The sequence below is a fragment of the Hemiscyllium ocellatum genome, chromosome 20 (assembly GCF_020745735.1).
Source record: "Hemiscyllium ocellatum isolate sHemOce1 chromosome 20, sHemOce1.pat.X.cur, whole genome shotgun sequence".
In the NCBI taxonomy this organism is placed as follows: Eukaryota; Metazoa; Chordata; class Chondrichthyes; order Orectolobiformes; family Hemiscylliidae; genus Hemiscyllium; species Hemiscyllium ocellatum.
The window spans coordinates 23,348,567-23,368,229 of record NC_083420.1 but is presented as its reverse complement, the minus strand read 5'-3'; the positions used below and the strand labels follow the sequence as shown (position 1 = coordinate 23,368,229).

General features: G+C 42.2%; 1 protein-coding gene across 1 annotated transcript in view; it reads left to right on the top strand.

The window, feature by feature from the left end:
- Positions 1-11,756, top strand: part of daglb (diacylglycerol lipase, beta) — a 36,556-nt gene extending 24,800 nt beyond the window's left edge. The window contains exons 10-15 of the mRNA XM_060840588.1: positions 772-852; positions 2,687-2,814; positions 7,426-7,494; positions 7,590-7,662; positions 9,287-9,540; positions 10,441-11,756. Coding sequence (XP_060696571.1) covers positions 772-852; positions 2,687-2,814; positions 7,426-7,494; positions 7,590-7,662; positions 9,287-9,540; positions 10,441-10,633 — 798 coding nt within the window. The 3' untranslated portion in view covers positions 10,634-11,756. The remainder of the gene's footprint in view (positions 1-771; positions 853-2,686; positions 2,815-7,425; positions 7,495-7,589; positions 7,663-9,286; positions 9,541-10,440) is intronic.
- Positions 11,757-19,663: the final 7,907 nt, after the last annotated feature.

Genomic DNA, 19,663 nt, shown 5'->3' with positions numbered 1-19,663 from the left:
ATGATGGAATTTTAATTCAATGAAAATCTAGAATTAAGAGTCTAATGACAGTGAATTTGTTGTTCATTGTTGGAAATATCTGTCCAATAATTTCTTTGGGGCAGGAAATGCCATCCTTAACTAATCTGGCCTACATATGACTCCAGACCCACAGCAATGTGGTTGACTCTAACTGTCCTGGGCAATTAGGGATGGACAATAAATGCTGACCTCAACAGTGACACCTTCATCCCATGAATGAATAATTTTAAAAAAGACTACTGATTTATTTCTCATCTTCTTAATCAAGAGCCTTTGAATTTGCCTTGTTGGGAGATGCTGTTTGTGACAGTATGTTCCACTAGATGACTTGCTCTTTATGTGAGAACCTCCTAGACCGTGTCAGACTCTTGGACCATGTTAGGGGAAGCACAGGAGTTGTTCTGCTCACACTCTGTTGCCTCCACCAATCATTTGGTGTGAAGGGAGCCTCCTGACTGTTTTAAGCTATTCCTTCACTTAATGAGAACCCCTATCCATTCAAGATAACTGCAGTGTGCATATAAGTCCCAAGCTAAAAACTGCACCTTGCAAAGCTACCTACTCTGAACCTTTGCAGATGTCAAATGACCCCTCAAGCTGTACTGTAAATCGTGTAAAACGGTTTTTAACTAAGTTAAAAATCTCACAACACCAGGTTATAGTCCAACGGGTTTATTTGGAAGCACTAGTTTTTGGAGTGCTGCTCCTTCTTCAGGTCATTAACTAACCATTTAAACCACTTCTTCCAAGGGCATTATCCAAGCTGCACGTTACATTTACAAGAAACTAATTGATGATGGGATTTTAAACCAAGCTTTCTCAGTTGTGCCGGTGAGTTTATAAATATTAATTTTGAATATTTGTCCCTGTATGATCTATATTTTGAAAAAAAAAGCCTAAATGTTCACTGGGAGTTGTGCAGGAGCAGCTGCAGTTTTCTTGTTGAGATTTTTCGCTGTGAATGATCTGAGGAAATCAAAATGAAAATTGTTGAAATATAATTATCTTAGGACGATTCATTACTCTTATGTTACGGTAAATTCTTTATATTATAAATTTTTCTCCTGATTCAATATTTATTAAATTGTTCTGTCTGCCCTCGCACATGTGCAATGATCTTTAGAGACGGTAACATACTGAAACAGTAGTCCAAACAGTGAGTAATCCTGTTGATTCTGTGTGAATGCTCATCATATCATTCTTTTTACAGCAGTTAAGCACCAACCTTGTAGGTGTTTGTTTAAAACAGATTACGGATTTTGCTTTAGATACTAGGTTACTCTGATATTTTATTTGCCTTACAATGCTTATTCTTCTTACTGTTCTGGAGTCATGTGGCATGGGGAACTATTGGACACAGTATGCATGTGCCAACATTTCATGTTTTCTGATTAGTCCCAACCCCCTTTTCCTTCCTGTGTAGTTCTGCAAATTTTATTTTTCTATTTAATAATTCAAATTCCCTTTTGAAAGTTACTGTTAAATGTACTTTCAACCTCCTTGAGGTGGCACCTACCAGATCACAACTCAATGAATATAACAAAAATAATCTCATTCCCATCAATTCTGTTGCTCCTTGTCTTAAATTGGAACTTTCTCATTACCAAACCTCTTGGTAGTCGAGTCTGAAGAAATAAAGCAAAACTTACAGAATCACCAAGATTTTGAACACCTAACGTAAAAATCTCTTAGTCTCTCCAGACAGAACAACCCAACATGCCTAGTCAGTTATAACCGAAATCTCTCTATTCCTAGTAGTTTGCCACAGAAATTATAGCATTAGATGTTAGAGCTTTGTTTCTGTAATTGCTTTTATATAAGTGTTTGACTAGTTACTGTAACAGAGAACTTCCTGGAAGCTTGAGCTCCCATCAGTGACTCCTCTTGCTTTTGTATTTTACTGCACTGAAGGTTTTGTTTATGACATCAATCTTGATCATTCTAAAGATCATGTCTGAAATCTAAAGGATAAGAGTTATCTTTGTGCTTTCTATATGTCTTTAGCATGGTCATGCGATCAGTGTAGAACAACCAATGATACAAACTGAACAATAGTTTTCCTGGGCAGTATATCATAGGCTGTAGTGTGGCACAGGAGCAGTTCATGGCTGCTTATAGCCATGAGAAACTGAGCCGTACAGGGCAGTAGGAACCCAGCACCAGGCCCTGATATGTCCCAAACTACTAGATCTGTGTCAGAGCCGTATTGGAAAAGAAAAGTTTCCCCTCTTGAGTGTGACCCTGCTGAACACCCGATGACAGTATTGAGTTCTGCTGATCACCACGAATGGATTGTACACTTAAATGGCATGGGGGCCACTTGAATGACTGTATTCCTGATGAAGGGCTTTTGCCCGAAACATCGATTTTCCTGCTCCTCAGATGCTGCCTGACCTGCTGTGCTTTGCCAGCACCACTATAATCTAGACTCTGGTTTCCAGCATCTGCAGCCCTTGTCTTTACCCACTTAAGTGGCATGGTCAGGCACAGTTGGAACAGTATTAAGAGGATTAGAACTCTTTGCAGCTCACTTTTCCAGCTTGGATGTTAGGCTAAGGAAGAAAATTGAATGTGTTCTCTCAATTGCCAACTATAGAAGTGTTTGCTTTGTTGCTTAAAATGATCATGTGCTTTTGGAATAAGCCTGTCTCTCTCCCCCCTGTAGGAATACAAGTTGGTTATAACTGGCCATAGCCTGGGGGCAGGAGCAGCTTCAATCCTTGCTATAATGCTTCACAAATCTTTCCCAGAGCTTCGTTGCTATGCATTTTCTCCTCCAGGAGGTCTGCTAAGGTGAGAGCTGTTAAACAACTACATGGACTTTTTTTTGTGAAAAGGGGATTTTTTAAGATATAATCACTAAATTGTTATTTATAAAATAGTAGAGTTTGGTCTTTTCTAGTATTTGATTATTATGTTTTTATTTGTGAGGAATCCTTGGTTTATTTGTGGTACAGTACCTGTAACTGAGTGCATTCTCACTCACCATCCCATTGTTTTCACTCTGACAGCAGGATTTAAACTTCAATGCCCTGTGAATCATCAGATTTTTTTTCAGGTAGAAATGTTAAACTGAGAGTTTCTTGTACAGTGGTAGTGCCCTTACCCTGGGACTGGGAGACCCCAGTTCAAGTCCCACCTGCTGCAAAGGTGTGTAATAACGCCTCTGAACAAGTTGATTAGAAAAATAGTTAAACTTTTAAGAATACTGAGAGAAGTTTGATTAATGGAATAGGCTGATGAGAGCAATGAGTTGCGATCTGGACCACTGTTTGAAGAGGCTGGCCAATACAATATAAAACAACTGGTTTCTCACAGGATTGCTATCAGAGCCAGCTGCACAGGCGAGGAGAGAGATGATAGGAGGAGCAATTGTGATAGGGAGTTTGTTAGTAAGGGAACAGACTGGTGTCTCTGCGGCTGCAGACAGGATGGTATGTTGTGTTCCTTGCCAGGTCAAGGATGCCCCAGAGTAGTGGCAGGATATTCTGGAAAACAACTAAAAATAACGGTCCACGTTCGTACCATTGAGTTAGATCAGGAAGAGGATACGGTCTTGCAATCAGAATTTAGGGAGTTAGGTAGACAATTTGCAAGCAGAATCTCTTTGCATAATGTTTTGCTAGGGCTAGTAGAAGGATTTTAAACTAACTAAGCAGAGGTGTGGGAATCAGGAACGAATGGGTGCACAAAATACTTCGAGATGGTTAACACTGGCATAGAGCATAGAAAGGTGAAATGGAAGAATGGTAAAAAGTAATGGTTCACATTATTAGCCATGTATGTGAATGCACAGTCTACAGTAAATAAGAATGTAGAGTCATAGAATAAGGCTGAAGCTTTCACAGTAACCTTCAGCCAGAAGTGCTGAGTGAACGATCCATCTCTGTATCATCCACTGGTCCCCAGCATTATAGGTATCAGTCTTTAGCCAATTCTGTTCACTACACGTGATGTAAAGAAATGGCTGGAGGCACCGAATACAGCAAAGGCTATGTACCCTGACAATATTTTGCCAACAGTACTGAAGACTTGTGCTCCAGAACCCGTTGCTTCCTAGCTAAGCTGATCCAGTACAGTTACAACACTGGGTATCTACCTGATAATGTGGAAAATTGCCCAAGTATTTCCTGTACACAAGCAGGACAAATCCAATCAATCTAATTACTGCCACGTCAGTGTACTCTCGATCATCAGTAAAGTGATGGGAGGTGCCATCAACAGTGCTCTCAAGCAGCACCTGCTTAGTGATGCCCAGTTTTGTTTCCAGTAGGGCTGTTTAGCTCCTGACCTCATCACAGCCTTTGTTCAAACATGAACAAAAGGGCAGAATTCCAGAAGTGAGGTAGTGACAGTCCATGGCATCAAAGCTGCACTCGACATCAAGGAGCTCTAGCAAAACTGGAATCAATAGCTATCAGGGCAAACTCTCCACTGGTTGGAGAAGACAAAGCAGCCAGCTTGATTGGCACTTTCTCCACATGCATCCATTCCCTCCACCACTGACGCTCAGTAGCAGCAGTGTACTATTTACAAGATGCAGTGCAGAAGTTAACCAAAAACCCTCAGACAATATCTTGCAAACCCAAGACCATCCAGAAGGATGAGGGCAGCAGACACATGGGAACACCACCACCTTAAAATTCCCCTCCAAGCCACTGCCCACCCTGAAAGTATGTTGCTGTTCCTTCACTGTCGCTATGTCAAAATCCTGGAATTCCCTCTCTAAAGGCTTGGGTGGTAACTTGCAGCAGTTTGACTGCAGCGATTCAAGAAGCAGCTCATCACAACCTTCTCCAGGGCAGTCAGGGACAGGCAATAAATGTTGGCCAGCCAGTGACATCCATGTCCCATAAATGAATTATAAAAAACGAACTATCACATTTCCACATGGCAAGTGTAGTGAAAGAAGACCTGGGTCAAGGAAGCACAGCATCGAGTGTTAAATATTCTAAGTGGGTGATGTATCTCGGGAAAGGAGGGGGTGTGGTGACGTTGGTTAAGGAGAGCATTTCAGTGCTGAAGAAAGGGGGGGATCCTAAAGGTTTCAAGGACAGAATCAATCTGGCTAGAGTGAAGGAAAAAAAAGGGGTGCATTTAAATTGCTCGGTGTAGTTTATAGACCACCGACTATTGGGAAGGATGTAGAGGAGAAAATCTGAAGGGAAATTAGGGAGTTAACAACATTATAAGAGTGGTTATAATTAGAGTCTGAAACTACCCGAATGTAGGCTAGAACAGTGGTAGCATCAAGGGCAGAGAGGAGCAAACATTGGATTATGTTCTGGAAAAGACCCTCCAGCAATTTGGGTGGCAACTTTGGGGGATCTTTGTACATGGATCCCAAGATCCCACTGTTCCTCCACGCTGCCAAGAATCCTGTCTTTAACCTTGTATTTAGCATTCAAATTTGACCTTCCAAAATGAATACTTATCCAGGTTGAATTCCATCTGCTACTTCTCAGCCCAGCTCTGCATCCTGTCAATGTCATGTTGTAGCCTGCAACAGCCCTCGACACTATCTACAACACCACTGACCTTTGTGTCATCGGCAAACTTACAATCCCACCCTTCCACTTCTTCACCCAAGTCATTTAGAAAAATTACAAAGAGCAGAGGCCCAAGAACAGATCCCTGCAAGACACCACTGGTCACCGACCTCCAGGCGAAATACTTTCCATCCACCACCACTCGCTATCTTCCTTCAGCCAGCCAATTCTGTAACCAGACAGCCAAATTTCCCTGAATCCCATACCTCCTAACTTCTCTTGAAAAATATAATTGAGATCCAAAAGAAGTGCAGAAGGTTCAGAGGGGCGGTAACAAAGCAGATAGTGACTGAGACAGGACCTCTCCTGCACAAAGCCATGCTGACTATCCCTAATAAGTCCCATTCTTTTCCGAATGCAAGCAAATCCTGTCCATAAGAATATTTTCCAATAATTTCCCTACAGCTGATGTAATGCTCACTGGTCTATAATTTCTTGGATTATCCCTGTTGCCTGTCTTCAACAAAGGAACTTCTGGAATATCTCCCCGTGTGTGCGTGGGTTTCCTCCGGGTGCTCCGGTTTCCTCCCACAGTCCAAAGATGTGTGGGTCAGGTGAATTGGCCATGCTAAATTGCCCGTAGTGTTAGGTAAGGGGTAAATGTAGGGGTATGGGTGGGTTGCACTTCAGTGGGTCGGTGTGGAGTTGTTGGGCCGAAGGGCCTGTTTCCACACTGTAAGTAATCTAATCTCGTGTCACTAAAGAGGATATAAAGATCTCTGTCAACATGCTGGCAATTTCCTCTCTTGCCTCCCTCAGTATCCTCTGATAGTTCCCAACAAGTCGTGGGTACTTATCTACCTTAATATTTTTGTTGAACTCTCTCTCAATTAAGAGATACTTAGTGGACTTGCTGTTTTTAATGAAAAACTTCTGTTTTACTGAAAAAGACCCATCTTGGCAAAGCTTTTTGTCTTGCACTCATGAAGACAATTGACAAGAATACCAATTCAAGGAGAAAACCAACATTTAAGAGGGCAGTGCTGATTGCCTGATACGTGGACAATGGCAGAAGTGTTACCATGGAGAACACATCCATTAGTTAAACCAGGCAGGTTGACTCTAGTCAGGGTATTGCCCTGAGAAGTGAATCAGTGAATGACGCTATTTTGTTCAATTGAAACTGGTGAACTGGGTATGTGTGTCTTTCTGTCTGTAGGAAAACAGGGCCCTGTGTATTAATGTGTATGTACAGTACAACGAGTGCATCACATGGCTGACCTTCCTAAATTGGTTGTCAGTGTAATTCCTCCTTCGTTCAGGATTGTCCAGAAAATAGAATCGCAAATAAAATAGGCTCTATTGTTAGAGATTGTTGCACATTTTGCAACCATAGGCAGGTTGAGTACAGACATGTTACCCCTCAGTCTGGTCGTTAAGTGGCTTTTCCATGGAAAATAATGCTGATTGGTTAAAAAGTAGACTCTCAGTCAGCACCACCCTCTCCTAAGTGTTGATTTTCTCCTTGAGTTAGTGTTCTTCTGAATTGTCCTGACAAATGCAAGATGAAGGGCTTTGACAAAATGTGATTTTCTTTCGATAATACTCAGGATCTGTCATGTGTGCACAGTTTGAACTCTGTGGCAGACTTTGCCTTATCTATGTGTAATGTCAACCACTGTAGCACCCAGCAAATGGAAGAACTGACTATACAATTTCTGCTACAAGTAACTCTTTCCTTCACTGTGCTAGTTTAATGACTGCATCTTGATTTAATCCAAAATAGATTTTTCTTGAGATTGAGACCCATTTTAAACAAGGGCCTCCTTTCCACATACAGTTGTCTTCCATCTAACAGTAACATGTCGTAGTATCTCCATGCTAATGAAGAAAATTCATTTTTTTTTCTTTTAAGTAAGCCTTTGGCAGATTATAGCAAAGAATTTATCATATCCGTTGTCCTGGGCAAGGATCTTATTCCAAGGTCAGTATATATTTGAACTGCACATAAAATTTTACTCCAATTGTTTGCTGAAGCTACATGCTAATTTATATTGTTTTGAACCTTCACATTTCTAGGTTGAGCCTTTGCAATATGGGAGACCTGAAAAGAAGAATATTAAGAATAGTTGCCCAAAGTAACCGACCCAAGGTAGCTTAGAATGTTTGGTAGTGCTGTTTGAATGGAAATGCTGATGTACATTTGACAGAGTTTTATCCTCTTGGGAAATGCCGTCCTTATCTTCATGACCCCAAGCAAAACAATTATATTCAGTAATAAATCCAGTAGAGCATTCAGTAAAACTATCTTTTACTCCAAGTGCTTGGAACAAGCAGGGCACTAATGTTCACTTCTAAGGGCTGCAATTGAAATGCAGAGTAAACTTGTATCAGTCACTGATTAGACCACTCCTGATGTACTGTGCACAGGTCTGGTCTCCATATTAAAAGGAACTGGTTATTGGCAAATGTGTAAGAAAGTATCATCATTGTAAACCCTAGAATTAGAGGTTCTATCTAACAGGTTGTGACCATTATTTTTGTTTCTCTGGAGAAGGCTGTGGGGTGACCTGAAATAGAACTTTTAAGATGATGGAAGAGTTCAATAAGTCAGACATTGAGAAGATGTTCCCACCAGTAGGGAAGAGCGGACCATGGATCCCTCAATATGTGATGGTAGTCCATCCAGCAGGAAATTAAGTTTTGGATTTCCCTCCAAGGGAAATGGTTTCTCCCCTTCTAATGTATCAAAATCATCTAATCATGATCACCACTTTAATCTTTTATCTCATGGGAGTTTAAACATAGTCCATGCAATTTGTCTTCAGAGTTTAACCTTTCAAGCTCTAATCTGGACATGAACTTGCTGCATTAAAACATCAGTACTTAATCATGGAGTCTGTGTCCAGCTCAGGCCAGGACCTCAACTGGATTTATAAATTGAAATTTTGGGGTCGTGAATTCTGAGGCAGTTGATGTTATGGGCCTTTGACCAAGTTATGATAGCTATATATCCCATGCGAACAGGCCCATACTCTCTCAGCAACTTTTTCAGTTCTCATTGAATGGTCATGACTATTTTCAAGCCTTAAGAGTGTCAGAAAGAAGCAACTTGAGAAATCTCTGCTGTTGCTTTTTTTCATTCATTCACCAGATGGTGGCTCAGTGGTTAACATTGCCTCACAGACCTGGGTTTGATTCACTCTCTGACAACTGTCTATGTGAAGTTTGCACATTATCGCCACATCTGTGTCATTTTTCTCCCACAGTCCAAAGATGTGCAGGTTAGGTGGATTGGCTGTGGTAAGTGCAGGATAACAAGGGGGTGGGTTTGGGTGGTGTGCCCCTCAGAGGGTTAGGTGGACTCTGGCTGAGTGGCCAGCTTCCATACTGTAGGGATTCAATGATTCTGAGAGGGTGTTGCTGGCCAGACCAGCATTTAGTGATCTTGGGATGTTGAGAATCAACCACACTGCTGTGGATCTGGAGTGGCATGTAGCCCAGACCAGGTAAGGATGGCAGATTTCCTTCCCGAAAGGACATTAGTGAACCAGCTGGGTTTGTATGACAGTTGACGTGGTTGCCAATAGTCTAGCTTTTTAATTCCATTTTTGTTTTGAATTTAAATGATACTGTCTGCTGTGATGGAATTCAACCCGTATTCCCAGAACAATAATCTGGGATTCTGGATTACTCGTCCAGTGACATTAACACTGCGCCATTGTCTCCCATATGTGCTGTATATCTAATCACCCGTTGTCTTGTACTCTATCCAGTATCAAATTCTGTTGCGTGGATGTTGGTATGAGATATTTGGAGGGGATCCAGACAGTTTCTCTAATGACCTGGGCAACAGTCAACAGAGGCGACTGACTGAGCCACTTCTTGCAGAACAGAATCTCATGGGGCACCGATCCAGTTCCTACAGCAGCATCCCAGATGAATCACCTACGAGTTCGCCTTTTCAAGGCCCTCAACTTTTCCTTCCAGGGAAGATCATTTACATTATGGAAAAATGCAGCACAGGGAGGTGATTATGGCATTCTATTTTAAAAATATTCTTTCAAAGCCATCATGTATAAGTAGTAGATTTTGGATGAGATTTTTTGTTAGAAGAATTTATGAACGATAAGCTTGTTCAGAGAAAATGAAAAAATATAATGCCTGCTGACAATCACTTTATGTGCACTACAAACCTTGCAGCTTTGAACAAGGAGGTCAAAAACAGCTGATGCTAGTCAAAAGCATAGCATCGCAAACAACGGAAGAAGGTCACTAACTCATCGATTCTTTTTTAAAGAGCTATTTAATTAATCCCACTCTCTGGATCTTTCTCTTTCACCGAATTTGAAGGCACTTTTGAATCTGTGCACACCAGAGTATCAGGAAATTGCATGACTTGTTCTAGTAGGTGGGAGTCTTAGGCACAGCACAGAAAGAGGCCATTTGGCCCATTGTTTTTGTACACTCCCTGCAAATGTAATGTTCAGACATCAGTGTAGTAGTGAGGTACTGCTACACTTTTGGAGGTTACACCTTTCAGTCGAGAAATTAAATAAAGGTTCTGTGTAACCTCTCAGGTGGAATTGAAAGACTCCACAACTATTATTCAAAGATCAATTCTTGGCAACATTTACTTTCACCACAATTAGTAAAATGAGGAATCCAACTGTTTGAAGATATTGTTATTTGGAGGAGCTTGCTATATGCAAAATGGTTAATGCATTTCCCTACGCAACTTCAGTAATTACACTTCAAATATGTTTGATTGGCATAAAGTGCTTGGGTGATGTAAAGTTATAAATAGTATAAATGCAACTTTTTTTTAAAAAAAGGACTTTCTGCTACAGATATTGGTAACCTTCGGCTGGAATAAATGGTTACATAGCTAGTTCGATCTAATTCCTCTTTTTTTTTCCCTCCTCTTTAGTTTCTGCTTTTCTGAAGCAAAGTACTGTGCATTGTGGTGTGATGCATCATTCTTCAGCAACATTCTGATCAGCCCCAAGATGATAACTGACCACATGCCGGATCTTGTATTCAAAGTCCTCAAAGATCTGACTCAAGAGGCACCCTACATCCTCTGCTCCACATCACACGCTGCACCAAGCGAGGCGTGTTGAAATTAGCTATCTGCATCTAGTGCAAAACTCCAGGTGCTGTGAGCTTAATGAGTCTGTTAAACCTTTTGGTGTGAATTCACCCACCACTGTTTTGCACCATGCTTTAGACTTTCCAGAAAGGAGCCAGAGACTCTGCTGTACTGGGCCAAGTTTGTGATGGCCATGTTACAAACAGCTACAATGATGGTTTTGAGTTTCTGGGCTGTTGTCCCGCTGTGTGGGGCCATGCCACTTCCACCTAGACTTATTTTTTCCTCTTCAATTTCTTCTTTTTTTATATAATGTATGAAAACATAAACGGATACCTGAAGGGTGAAGGAACAGATTTACTTGAGACAAGATGACTACTCCAATCAGTTGGTGAGAATCATGGCATCGCCTTAATCTCATTCTTCTGTGAAGCTTCTCGGGTTATTCCAGGAGCTTGAGGTTTAGGAACTCTATTAAGTGACCCATTGGTTTCCCACTTTAAAATATATAGTGCACTTGCCTTTTTGTGGTGTCAGGGACTTTATTTATTTTATGTAAACTTGTTTGAGTCACGTAATTCTGCATGAATACACTCATTCCAGCAGAGCAGCTGGAGTTGCATGTTCCTTTCTTAGATAGCAGCATAGGTTTTAGTCTGGCATTGATTGATTCTGCAGAAGCCACGCGATGTTAATAGGGATATGGCCCGGGCATTTGAAAAGGTAGTGCCTTATAAGTTCTCTGGCCACAGTTCCTGTCCCACTGCACAAGTATGTTTACCCTAGGTACAAGGATATGCCAGATGAGCTTTCTAATTGCATCATTACATTTTCTGATTATTGTGTCAAACTTGTAATTTATTAGTTAATCCTACATAGTTTTGGTCCATTTGTATTTAATTTCACCAGCAGAGTTGGCTTCAGTGTGCATTTTGTTGCTCTTTGGATTTCTGTTTGCAGCTGGGTTTACATCAGGAACAAGTCTATCAGGTTGCAGTTTTGATTTTTTTTCTTAAGGTTTGCGTACAAAAGAAACGAAATCTGGCATGTTTGAGCTGAATGTAAGCCCATTTTTAAATCTGGTTTGATAACAGCCTGTGAAACATTGGAATATTTTACTACATTAAAGACACTCTGTAAATAGAAGTTGTTGTTTGAATATAGATAGTACCTCTTCCGCATTGGCCTGCTAGACTATAAAATTGCAGAAAGGGTCTTTTAAAACAAAATATCTGAAGAAGATCAAAGGGAGATAAAAATAGTAAACCAGGATCTTAAATTCAATTCTGAGTATCCACCTCCCCATGAATCGTCTGACCCTGCCAATAAATATTCCATCCTTGTATGTTTTGATATTTCTGTTTGTTCCTGCAGGAGACCAGACTGTGCATTGATTGCGATGTCATGTTGCAGCTTTATAAGACTTTGGTTAGACCATTTGCAGAGTATCACATTCAGTTCTAGTCGTTGCATTACAGGAAGGATGTGCAGGCTTTAGAGAAGGTGCAGAAGAAGTTTACCACAATGCTGCCTGGATTAGAAAGTGTGAGCTACAAGGAGAAGCTAGAAAAACTTGGGTCATTTCCCCTGAGCAGTGGAGGCTAAGGGGAGACTTGATAGGTGTCTATAAAATTGAGATGCAGAGATAGAGTTGACATAAGAACCAGAAGTAGGCCATCTGGTCCGTCAAGCCCACTCTACCATTCAATCAGATCATCTTTGTAAATTGTAAACAATTGCAGTCCCAACATACCCTCACGACACACCACTAGTCACTAATCGCCAACCAGGAAAGCTATCATTTATCTCTACTTTTTGCTCCCTGTTAGTTAACCAACCTCTATCCATGTTCATATGTTGCCAGAAAAGTTATGCACCTTTGTCATGTAGCAGCCTTTTGTGTGGTACCATGTTGAATGTCGGTCTGACGGTCAGAAATCTCTTCCCAGAGTTGGAATGTCTAAAACTAGGAGCCATGCATTTAAGGTGAGAGGGGGAAAGTTCAAAGGAGATATCAAGGTCAAGTTTTTTTAAACAGAGTGGTAGGAATCTGAAACATGTCAGGGGCATTTAAGGAACTTTCAAATATAAACATGTGAATGGAAGGATATGGACCAAGGACAAGCAGAAGAGATTAGTTTCATTTGGCATCCTAATCGGCACAATATTGCAGGCCCAAGGGCCTGTTCCTGTGCTGTACTATTCTATGTTGTATGACATTCAGGGAATTTTGTTATCCCAGGAATTGGCCTCTTGAGCCTCCTGAGGCATTCTATAAGATGTGGCTGAACTCCATCACCCTGCACAATTCCCTTTATCCCTTCAGTCTTTTATTACCCAAAAATCTGTCAATGGGTTTAAGGGTCATTGAGAGCAAGAATATTGCTAAAGAAGAAACAGGCCAGAATAATGTGTATCCTAAAATGAAGTCATGTTCCAACATGAGGGCAGACGGCTAAATCAAACCCTCCAGGGAGTTGGAGGGATATAGGTGCTGGCAGGTGGGACTTGATTGGGTTGGGATAACTGGTCGGCATGGACGGGTTGGACCGAAGGGTCTGTTTCCGTGCTGTACATCTCTGGCTCTATGACCCTGCAATAAAATTGAAGCATTCAGAATTGTCCCATTGGTTCCTAACCAAACTTGTTGAATAACTGATGCCAGGCATCATGTTTATAGCTTAAATTAAAGAATTAACCATTTATTATTAATACAGTGCCTTTAGCTGGGCAAAGTTAAATGAGACGGTAATTTAAAATCTTTAGATTTAAACAGAATTTAGTGGATCCCCCCCAGACACACACACAGGCGCACACACACACACACACAGACAGTTAAGGGATATATTGAAAGAGAAATGAGATGTAACTGGCCAGTTCACTTGAGCAGTTTCCACATGGGATTGTGTATTCATTGATTTCTGAAGGCCCTAGTTTATGCAAATGGCTTCCAGTAGGCTCTGATGAATGTTTGTTTGCTTCTTATAACTGAGATTCTATTCTCTGAACTTCCACTGAACTGATAATGGGAGGATAACCAGGGAGTAATGAAACCTCAGTTTGGCAGCCACAATCCTGACACAAATCCGCAGTTCAAAACCAATTCAAACTTTCTCATTCTGTTTTTGTTTACAACATTCTCTTTGTAAGACTGGTTGGCACCAGCCTCTATGCGATGGCCCTGTTAATGTTCAACATCTGCCAATGTTTGAGCATATTGCATCTTTGGAGACAAAATGCCTACAGTATTCTTTGAACAGGAATCACCCCATAAGCAACGTTCTAAGCCAGGTCTCAAACAAATATCAGTTTGTTTGTTCTTCCTTTTTCTTTAAAACCAACCTGCTGTTCACAAGCTAAAGGTTACCTTCATCTCCGTTCCCAACCAAAAACTGATTTAAAGAAGAGAGATAAAAACAGCAAAGGTTCCAACAATTTATGGAGGTGTTAATCACTTAATCCAAATCTGCCAGCTTTATGGCAAACAAGCTTTTAAACAAGCCAAATTTCTGGGTGTTAAAGCAGCAACAACCTGGTGGCTGACATGGAATTTCTCCAGTGCACTTCCTTTGAACAGGAGTATCATCATTTAAAAATTGAATACATTTGACTTCTTACTTTAGATTGGCATAGCAATGTGAAGGTTGTGATGGGTTTCCTCAATCAAAATTATTTTTAAAACTGCTTTTGGCTATTGAGCAAATGAAAGTATTAGATGCTGCCCAATAAGCTGCTGATTATTTCTCCGTGCTAATTGTTGTTGCAATCCACTTAGGAAAGCACTGAAACCCTATTACTCCTGGGGTTGCCACAAAAGTTAATGATTTGATCAAGGTATGCAATGTCCCCAGTTTCCCTGTCTGATGGAATCTGGTTCATAGAAAGTTCTCACAAAGTTAAACTTAACAAAACCCATTATTACAAATGAATAATTTCTAGTCACGCGTTTTAAAAAAACGCTCAACTATCAATGTTTAATTCTACTAGTTGCAACTTAAATGCCTGCACTCAGACAAACAAAGTGATATTATGGATTAAGGAGGAAAAGATAATTTGATATTACTAATCCACAGGGTTTATTAAGATGTTCCTTTTGCTTCCCATGGTCTTCTATTCTTTGTTCTCCTTTCTCTAAGTTTCTTCATTCCCAGGAAGCACAAGGCAATTGATACACTTTCCAAACTCTGTTACTGGTTAAAGGTAGCAGCTGAAGGCAACTGGTGGGAGAAAATAAATGGCTTTCTTCAGGCTTCAGGTATTTGGAGATAGAGACATAGAACATCTCCAGCTGTCCAGTTTTCTTGCCCTCTATTGTAAACAGTAAACACCTCCTCCCACCCTGCCCCCTGTAAAAACGTCATCCAATATTCCCAATTCCTTCGTCTCCGCCGCATCTGCTCCCAGGAGGACCAGTTCCAATACCGTACAGCCCAGATGGCCTCCTTCTTCAAAGACCGCAGATTCCCCCCAGACGTGATCAACGATGCCCTCCACCGCATCTCCTCCACTTCCAGCTCCTCTGCCCTTGAGCCCTGCCCCTCCAACCGCCACCAGGCCAGAACCCCACTGGTTCTCACCTACCACCCCACCAACCTCCGTATACAGCGTATCATCCCCGTCATTTCCGCCACCTCCAAACGGACCCCACCACCAGGGATATATTTCCCTCCCTTTCAGCGTTCCGCAAAGATCACTCCCTTTGTGACTCCCTCGTCAGGTCCACACCCCCCACCAACCCAACCTCCACTCCCTGACCTCTGGGACGCCCGGACCAACCAACCCAAACACCCCGTGGCTAAACACTTTAACTCTCCCTCCCACTCCACCAAGGACATGCAGGATATGGAAGGATCCATTGGGGCTTGGGAAGGAGGTGAGGGGAGAGGTGTGGGCGCAAGTTTTGCACTTCTTGCGGTTGCAAGGGAAGGTGCCGGGAGTGGAGGTTGGGTTGGTGGGGGCGTGTGGACCTGACGAGGGAGTCGCGGAGGGGAGTGTCTCTCCGGAACGCTGATAGGGGTGGGGAGGGAAATATATCCTTGGTGGTGGGGTCTGTTTGGAGGTGATGGAAATGACGGAGGATGATACGATCTATCTGGAGGTTGGTGGGGTGGAAGGTGAGGACCAGTGGGGTTCTGTCCTGTTGGTGATTGGAGGGGCGGGCAGTGGAGGAGATGCGGTGGAGAGCATTGTCGACCATGTTGGAGGGAAAATTGCGGTCTTTGAAGAAGAAGGCTATTTGGGTTGTTCGATAGTGGAATTGGTCCTCCTGGGAGCAGATGTGGTGGAGGCGAAGGAATTGGGAATATGGGATGGCGTTTTTACAGTGGGCAGGGTGGGAGGAGGTGTAATCTAGGTAGCTGTGGGAGTCGGTTGGTTTGTAGTAAATGTCTGTGTTGAGTCGGTCGCCCGAGATCGAAGGGGAGGGAGGTGTCTGAGACGGTCCAGGTAAATTTGAGGTCAGGGTGGAAGGTGTTAGTAAAGTGGATGAACTGTTCAACCTCCTCGTGGGAGCACAAGGTGGCGCCAATACAATCATCGATGTAGCGGAGGAAAAGGTGGGGGTGGTGCCAGTGTAGCTGCAGAAGATGACTGTTCCACATATCCGACGAAGAGGCAGGCATAGCTGGGGCCCATGCGGGTGCCCATGGCTACTCCTTTTGTTTGGAGAAAGTGGGAGGATTGGAAAGAGAAGTTGTTCAGAGTGAGGACCAGTTCAGTCAGTCAAAGAAGGGTGTCAGTGAAAGGGTACTGGTTGGGTTGGTGGGAGAGGAAGAAGCAGAGGGCTTGGCGGCCTTCGTGATGGGGGATGGAAGTGATTGCTGGGCCTCTTGCTAAGATATTTGTATCATTGCTAGTCACAGGTGAAGTGCCGGAAGACTGGAAGTTAACTAATATGTTGCCATTATTTAAGAAAGAATAGGATAGTGAAGAAAGCATTTGGTATGCTTTCCTTTATTGGTCAGAGTATTGAGTACAGTTGGGAGGTCATGTTGCGGCTGTACAGGACATTGGTTAGGCCACTGTTGGAATATTGCATGTAATTCTGGTCTCCTTCCTATCGGAAAAATGTTGTGAAACTTGAAAGGGTTCAGAAAAGATTTACAAGGATGTTGCTAGGGTTGGAGGATCTGAGCTACAGGGGGAGGCTGAACAGGCTGGGGCTATTTTCCCTGGACGTCAGAGGCTGAGGGCTGACCTTATAGAGATTCACAAAATTGAGGGGCATGGACAGGATAAATAGTATTTATCCCAAGTATTTTCCTTGGGATTGGGGAGTCCAGAACTAGAAGGCATAGGTTTTCATACAGAGGGTGGTACGTGTATGGAATAGGCTGCCAGAGGATGTGGTGGAGGCTGGTACAATTGCAACATTTAAGAGGCATTTGGATGGGTATATGAATAGGAAGGGTTTGGAGGGATATGGGCCGGGTGCTGGCAGGTGGGACTAGATTGTGTTGGAATATCTGGTCGGCATGGACGGGTTGGACCAAAGGGTCTGTTTCCATGCTGTACATCTCTATGACTCTAAAGGTGTAAGGAAAAGTCAGAGAACTATAGACCGGTGAGCCTGACATCAGTGGTGGGCAAATTTTTGGAGGGAATCCTGAGGGACAGGATTTACATGTATTTGGAAAGGCAAGGACTGATTAGGGATAGTCACCATGGTTTTGTACATAGGAAATCATGTCTCACAAACTTGATTGAATCTTTAGAAGTAACAAAGAGGATTGATGAGGGCAGAGCGGTGGACGTGATCTATATGGACTTCAGTAAGGCATTTGACAAGGTTCCTCATGGCAGACTGGTTAGCAAGGTTAGATCTCATGGAATACAGGGAGAACTCGCCAGTTGCTCACAATTGGCTTGAAGGGTAGAAGACAGAGGGTAGTGGTGGAGGGTTGCTTTTCAGACTGGAGCCCTGTGACTTAGTGGTGTGCCAAAAGGATTGGTGCTGGGTCCACTACTTTTATCATTTAAGCTAATGATTTGGATGTGAACATAGGAAGTATAGTTAGTGAGTTTGCAGGTGACACCAAAATTGGGGATGTAGTGGACAATGAAGAAGGTTACCTCAGAGTACAATGGGATCTTGACCAGATGGGCCATTGGGCTGAAGAGTGGCAGATGGAATTTAATTTAGATAAATGTGAGGTGCTGCATTTTGGGAAAACAAATCTTAGCAGGACTTATACACTTAATGGTTCTGGGGAGTGTTGCTGAACAAAGAGACTTTGGTGTGCAGGTTCATAGATCCTTGAAAGTAGATTTTCAGATAGAAAGAATAGTGAAGAAGGCTTTTGGTATGCTTTCCTTTGTTGGTCAGAGTATTGTTGTAGGAGTTTGGAGGTTGTGCTGCTGCTGTACAGGACATGGGTCAGGCCATGTTTGCAATACTGCGTGCAGTTCTAGTCTCCTTCCTATTGAAAAGATGTTGTGAAACTTGAAAGGGTTCAGAAAAGACTGACCAGGATGTTGCTAGGTTTGGAGGATTTGAGCTACAGGGAGAGGATGAATAGGCTGGGGCTCATGAGGCTTCAGAGGTTTATGAAATTGTGGAGAGGATAAATAGACAAGGTCTTTTCCCTGTGGTGGGGGAGTCCAGAACTAGAGGGCATAGGTTTAGGGTGAACATAGAATCCCGACCAGTGTGGAAACAAGCCATTTGGCCCAACAAGTCCACACCGACCCTCTGAATAGTAATCAACCCAGACCCATTCCCCTACCCAATTACTCTACATTTCCCCTAATGTATTTAATATCACCATGCAAACCTTTAACACTAGGGCAGTCCCAGTCAATGTTTGGAAAATTAAAATCCCCTACTATTACAAACTTATATTTGAGATCTCTCAACAGATTTGCATCTCAATTTCCTTCTGATTACTGGGGGAACCTATTTTACAGTCCCATCAAGGAGATCATCTTTTTTAATGTCTAAAGTCAATCTATGTATTTTTTATTAAATGGTACCTCAAAAGAATTTTCACTAATGACAGTAGTAATTTGCTTCTCAATTTCCCTATGACTATAGGGGAGAAGGGAAAGATATAAAAGGGATCTAATGAGCAACTTTTTCACACAGAGTGGTGCATGTATGGAATGAACTGCCAGAGGAAGTGGTGGAGGCTGAGACAACTATAGCTTTTAAAAGGCATCTGGACGGGTATATGATTAGGCAGGGTTTGGAGGGATGTGGGCCAAGTGCTGGCAAATGGGACTAGATTAGGTTAGGATATTTGGTTGACATAGACAATTTGGACCAAAGAGTCTGTTTGCTATACATCTGTGACTCTAATTGTGTAAAATTGATGCACCAACTTGAGAGAGACCCCCCCCCCCCCCCCCCCCCAACAAGTACTTTTTTGACTTAAAATTCCATTACTATACATGGAATAGTGAAGGCCACACTGACTCGATGTGTGTACTTGCAGGGATCTAGCCTATATTGGATAGTTTTTGTCAATAGGATGCCTACCTAACCTTGCACAGGTGGCAGTAGTAGATTACATTATTTCTTTATTAATGAGAATTGCATAGCATTGCGACATTTTGAGGCCCCAAATTCAGGTTGAAAGCCTTCAGCATTTTGTTTTGCTAACTAGTGTTGCTGTGACTAATCTCACTCCCATGGCTACCACAGCAATAATTGTTTGTGTTGAAACCTGACTAATTTTTTTTTAAAAACTGCTAATGCCTCAGGGTACAAGTTATGGAGTTTCATAATATTCAATATACAAAGTGGCCACATGTACCAGGGTGCCCCTGCAGTGAATCCGAAATAGTTGATCAGTTCTGATTCCAGCTTCTCATCTGTCTGCTTCCGAAATTTTAGAGATTATAAAATATAAAGCTTAATCCATATAACTTGTTGTCAAAACTTGCCATAGATTAAATGGATGCTTCTTCACCCAAGTTTCTCCTCAAAGGAATTATACAGTAAACTGCATTTTACCGTCAACATAGCGGCTTGTTACATGGAAGGCACAGATAGAAGGTGAGTGGGGAAGGACTTAAAGGGGATCTAAGGGGCAACTTTTTCAGGGAGAGGATGGTGTGTGTG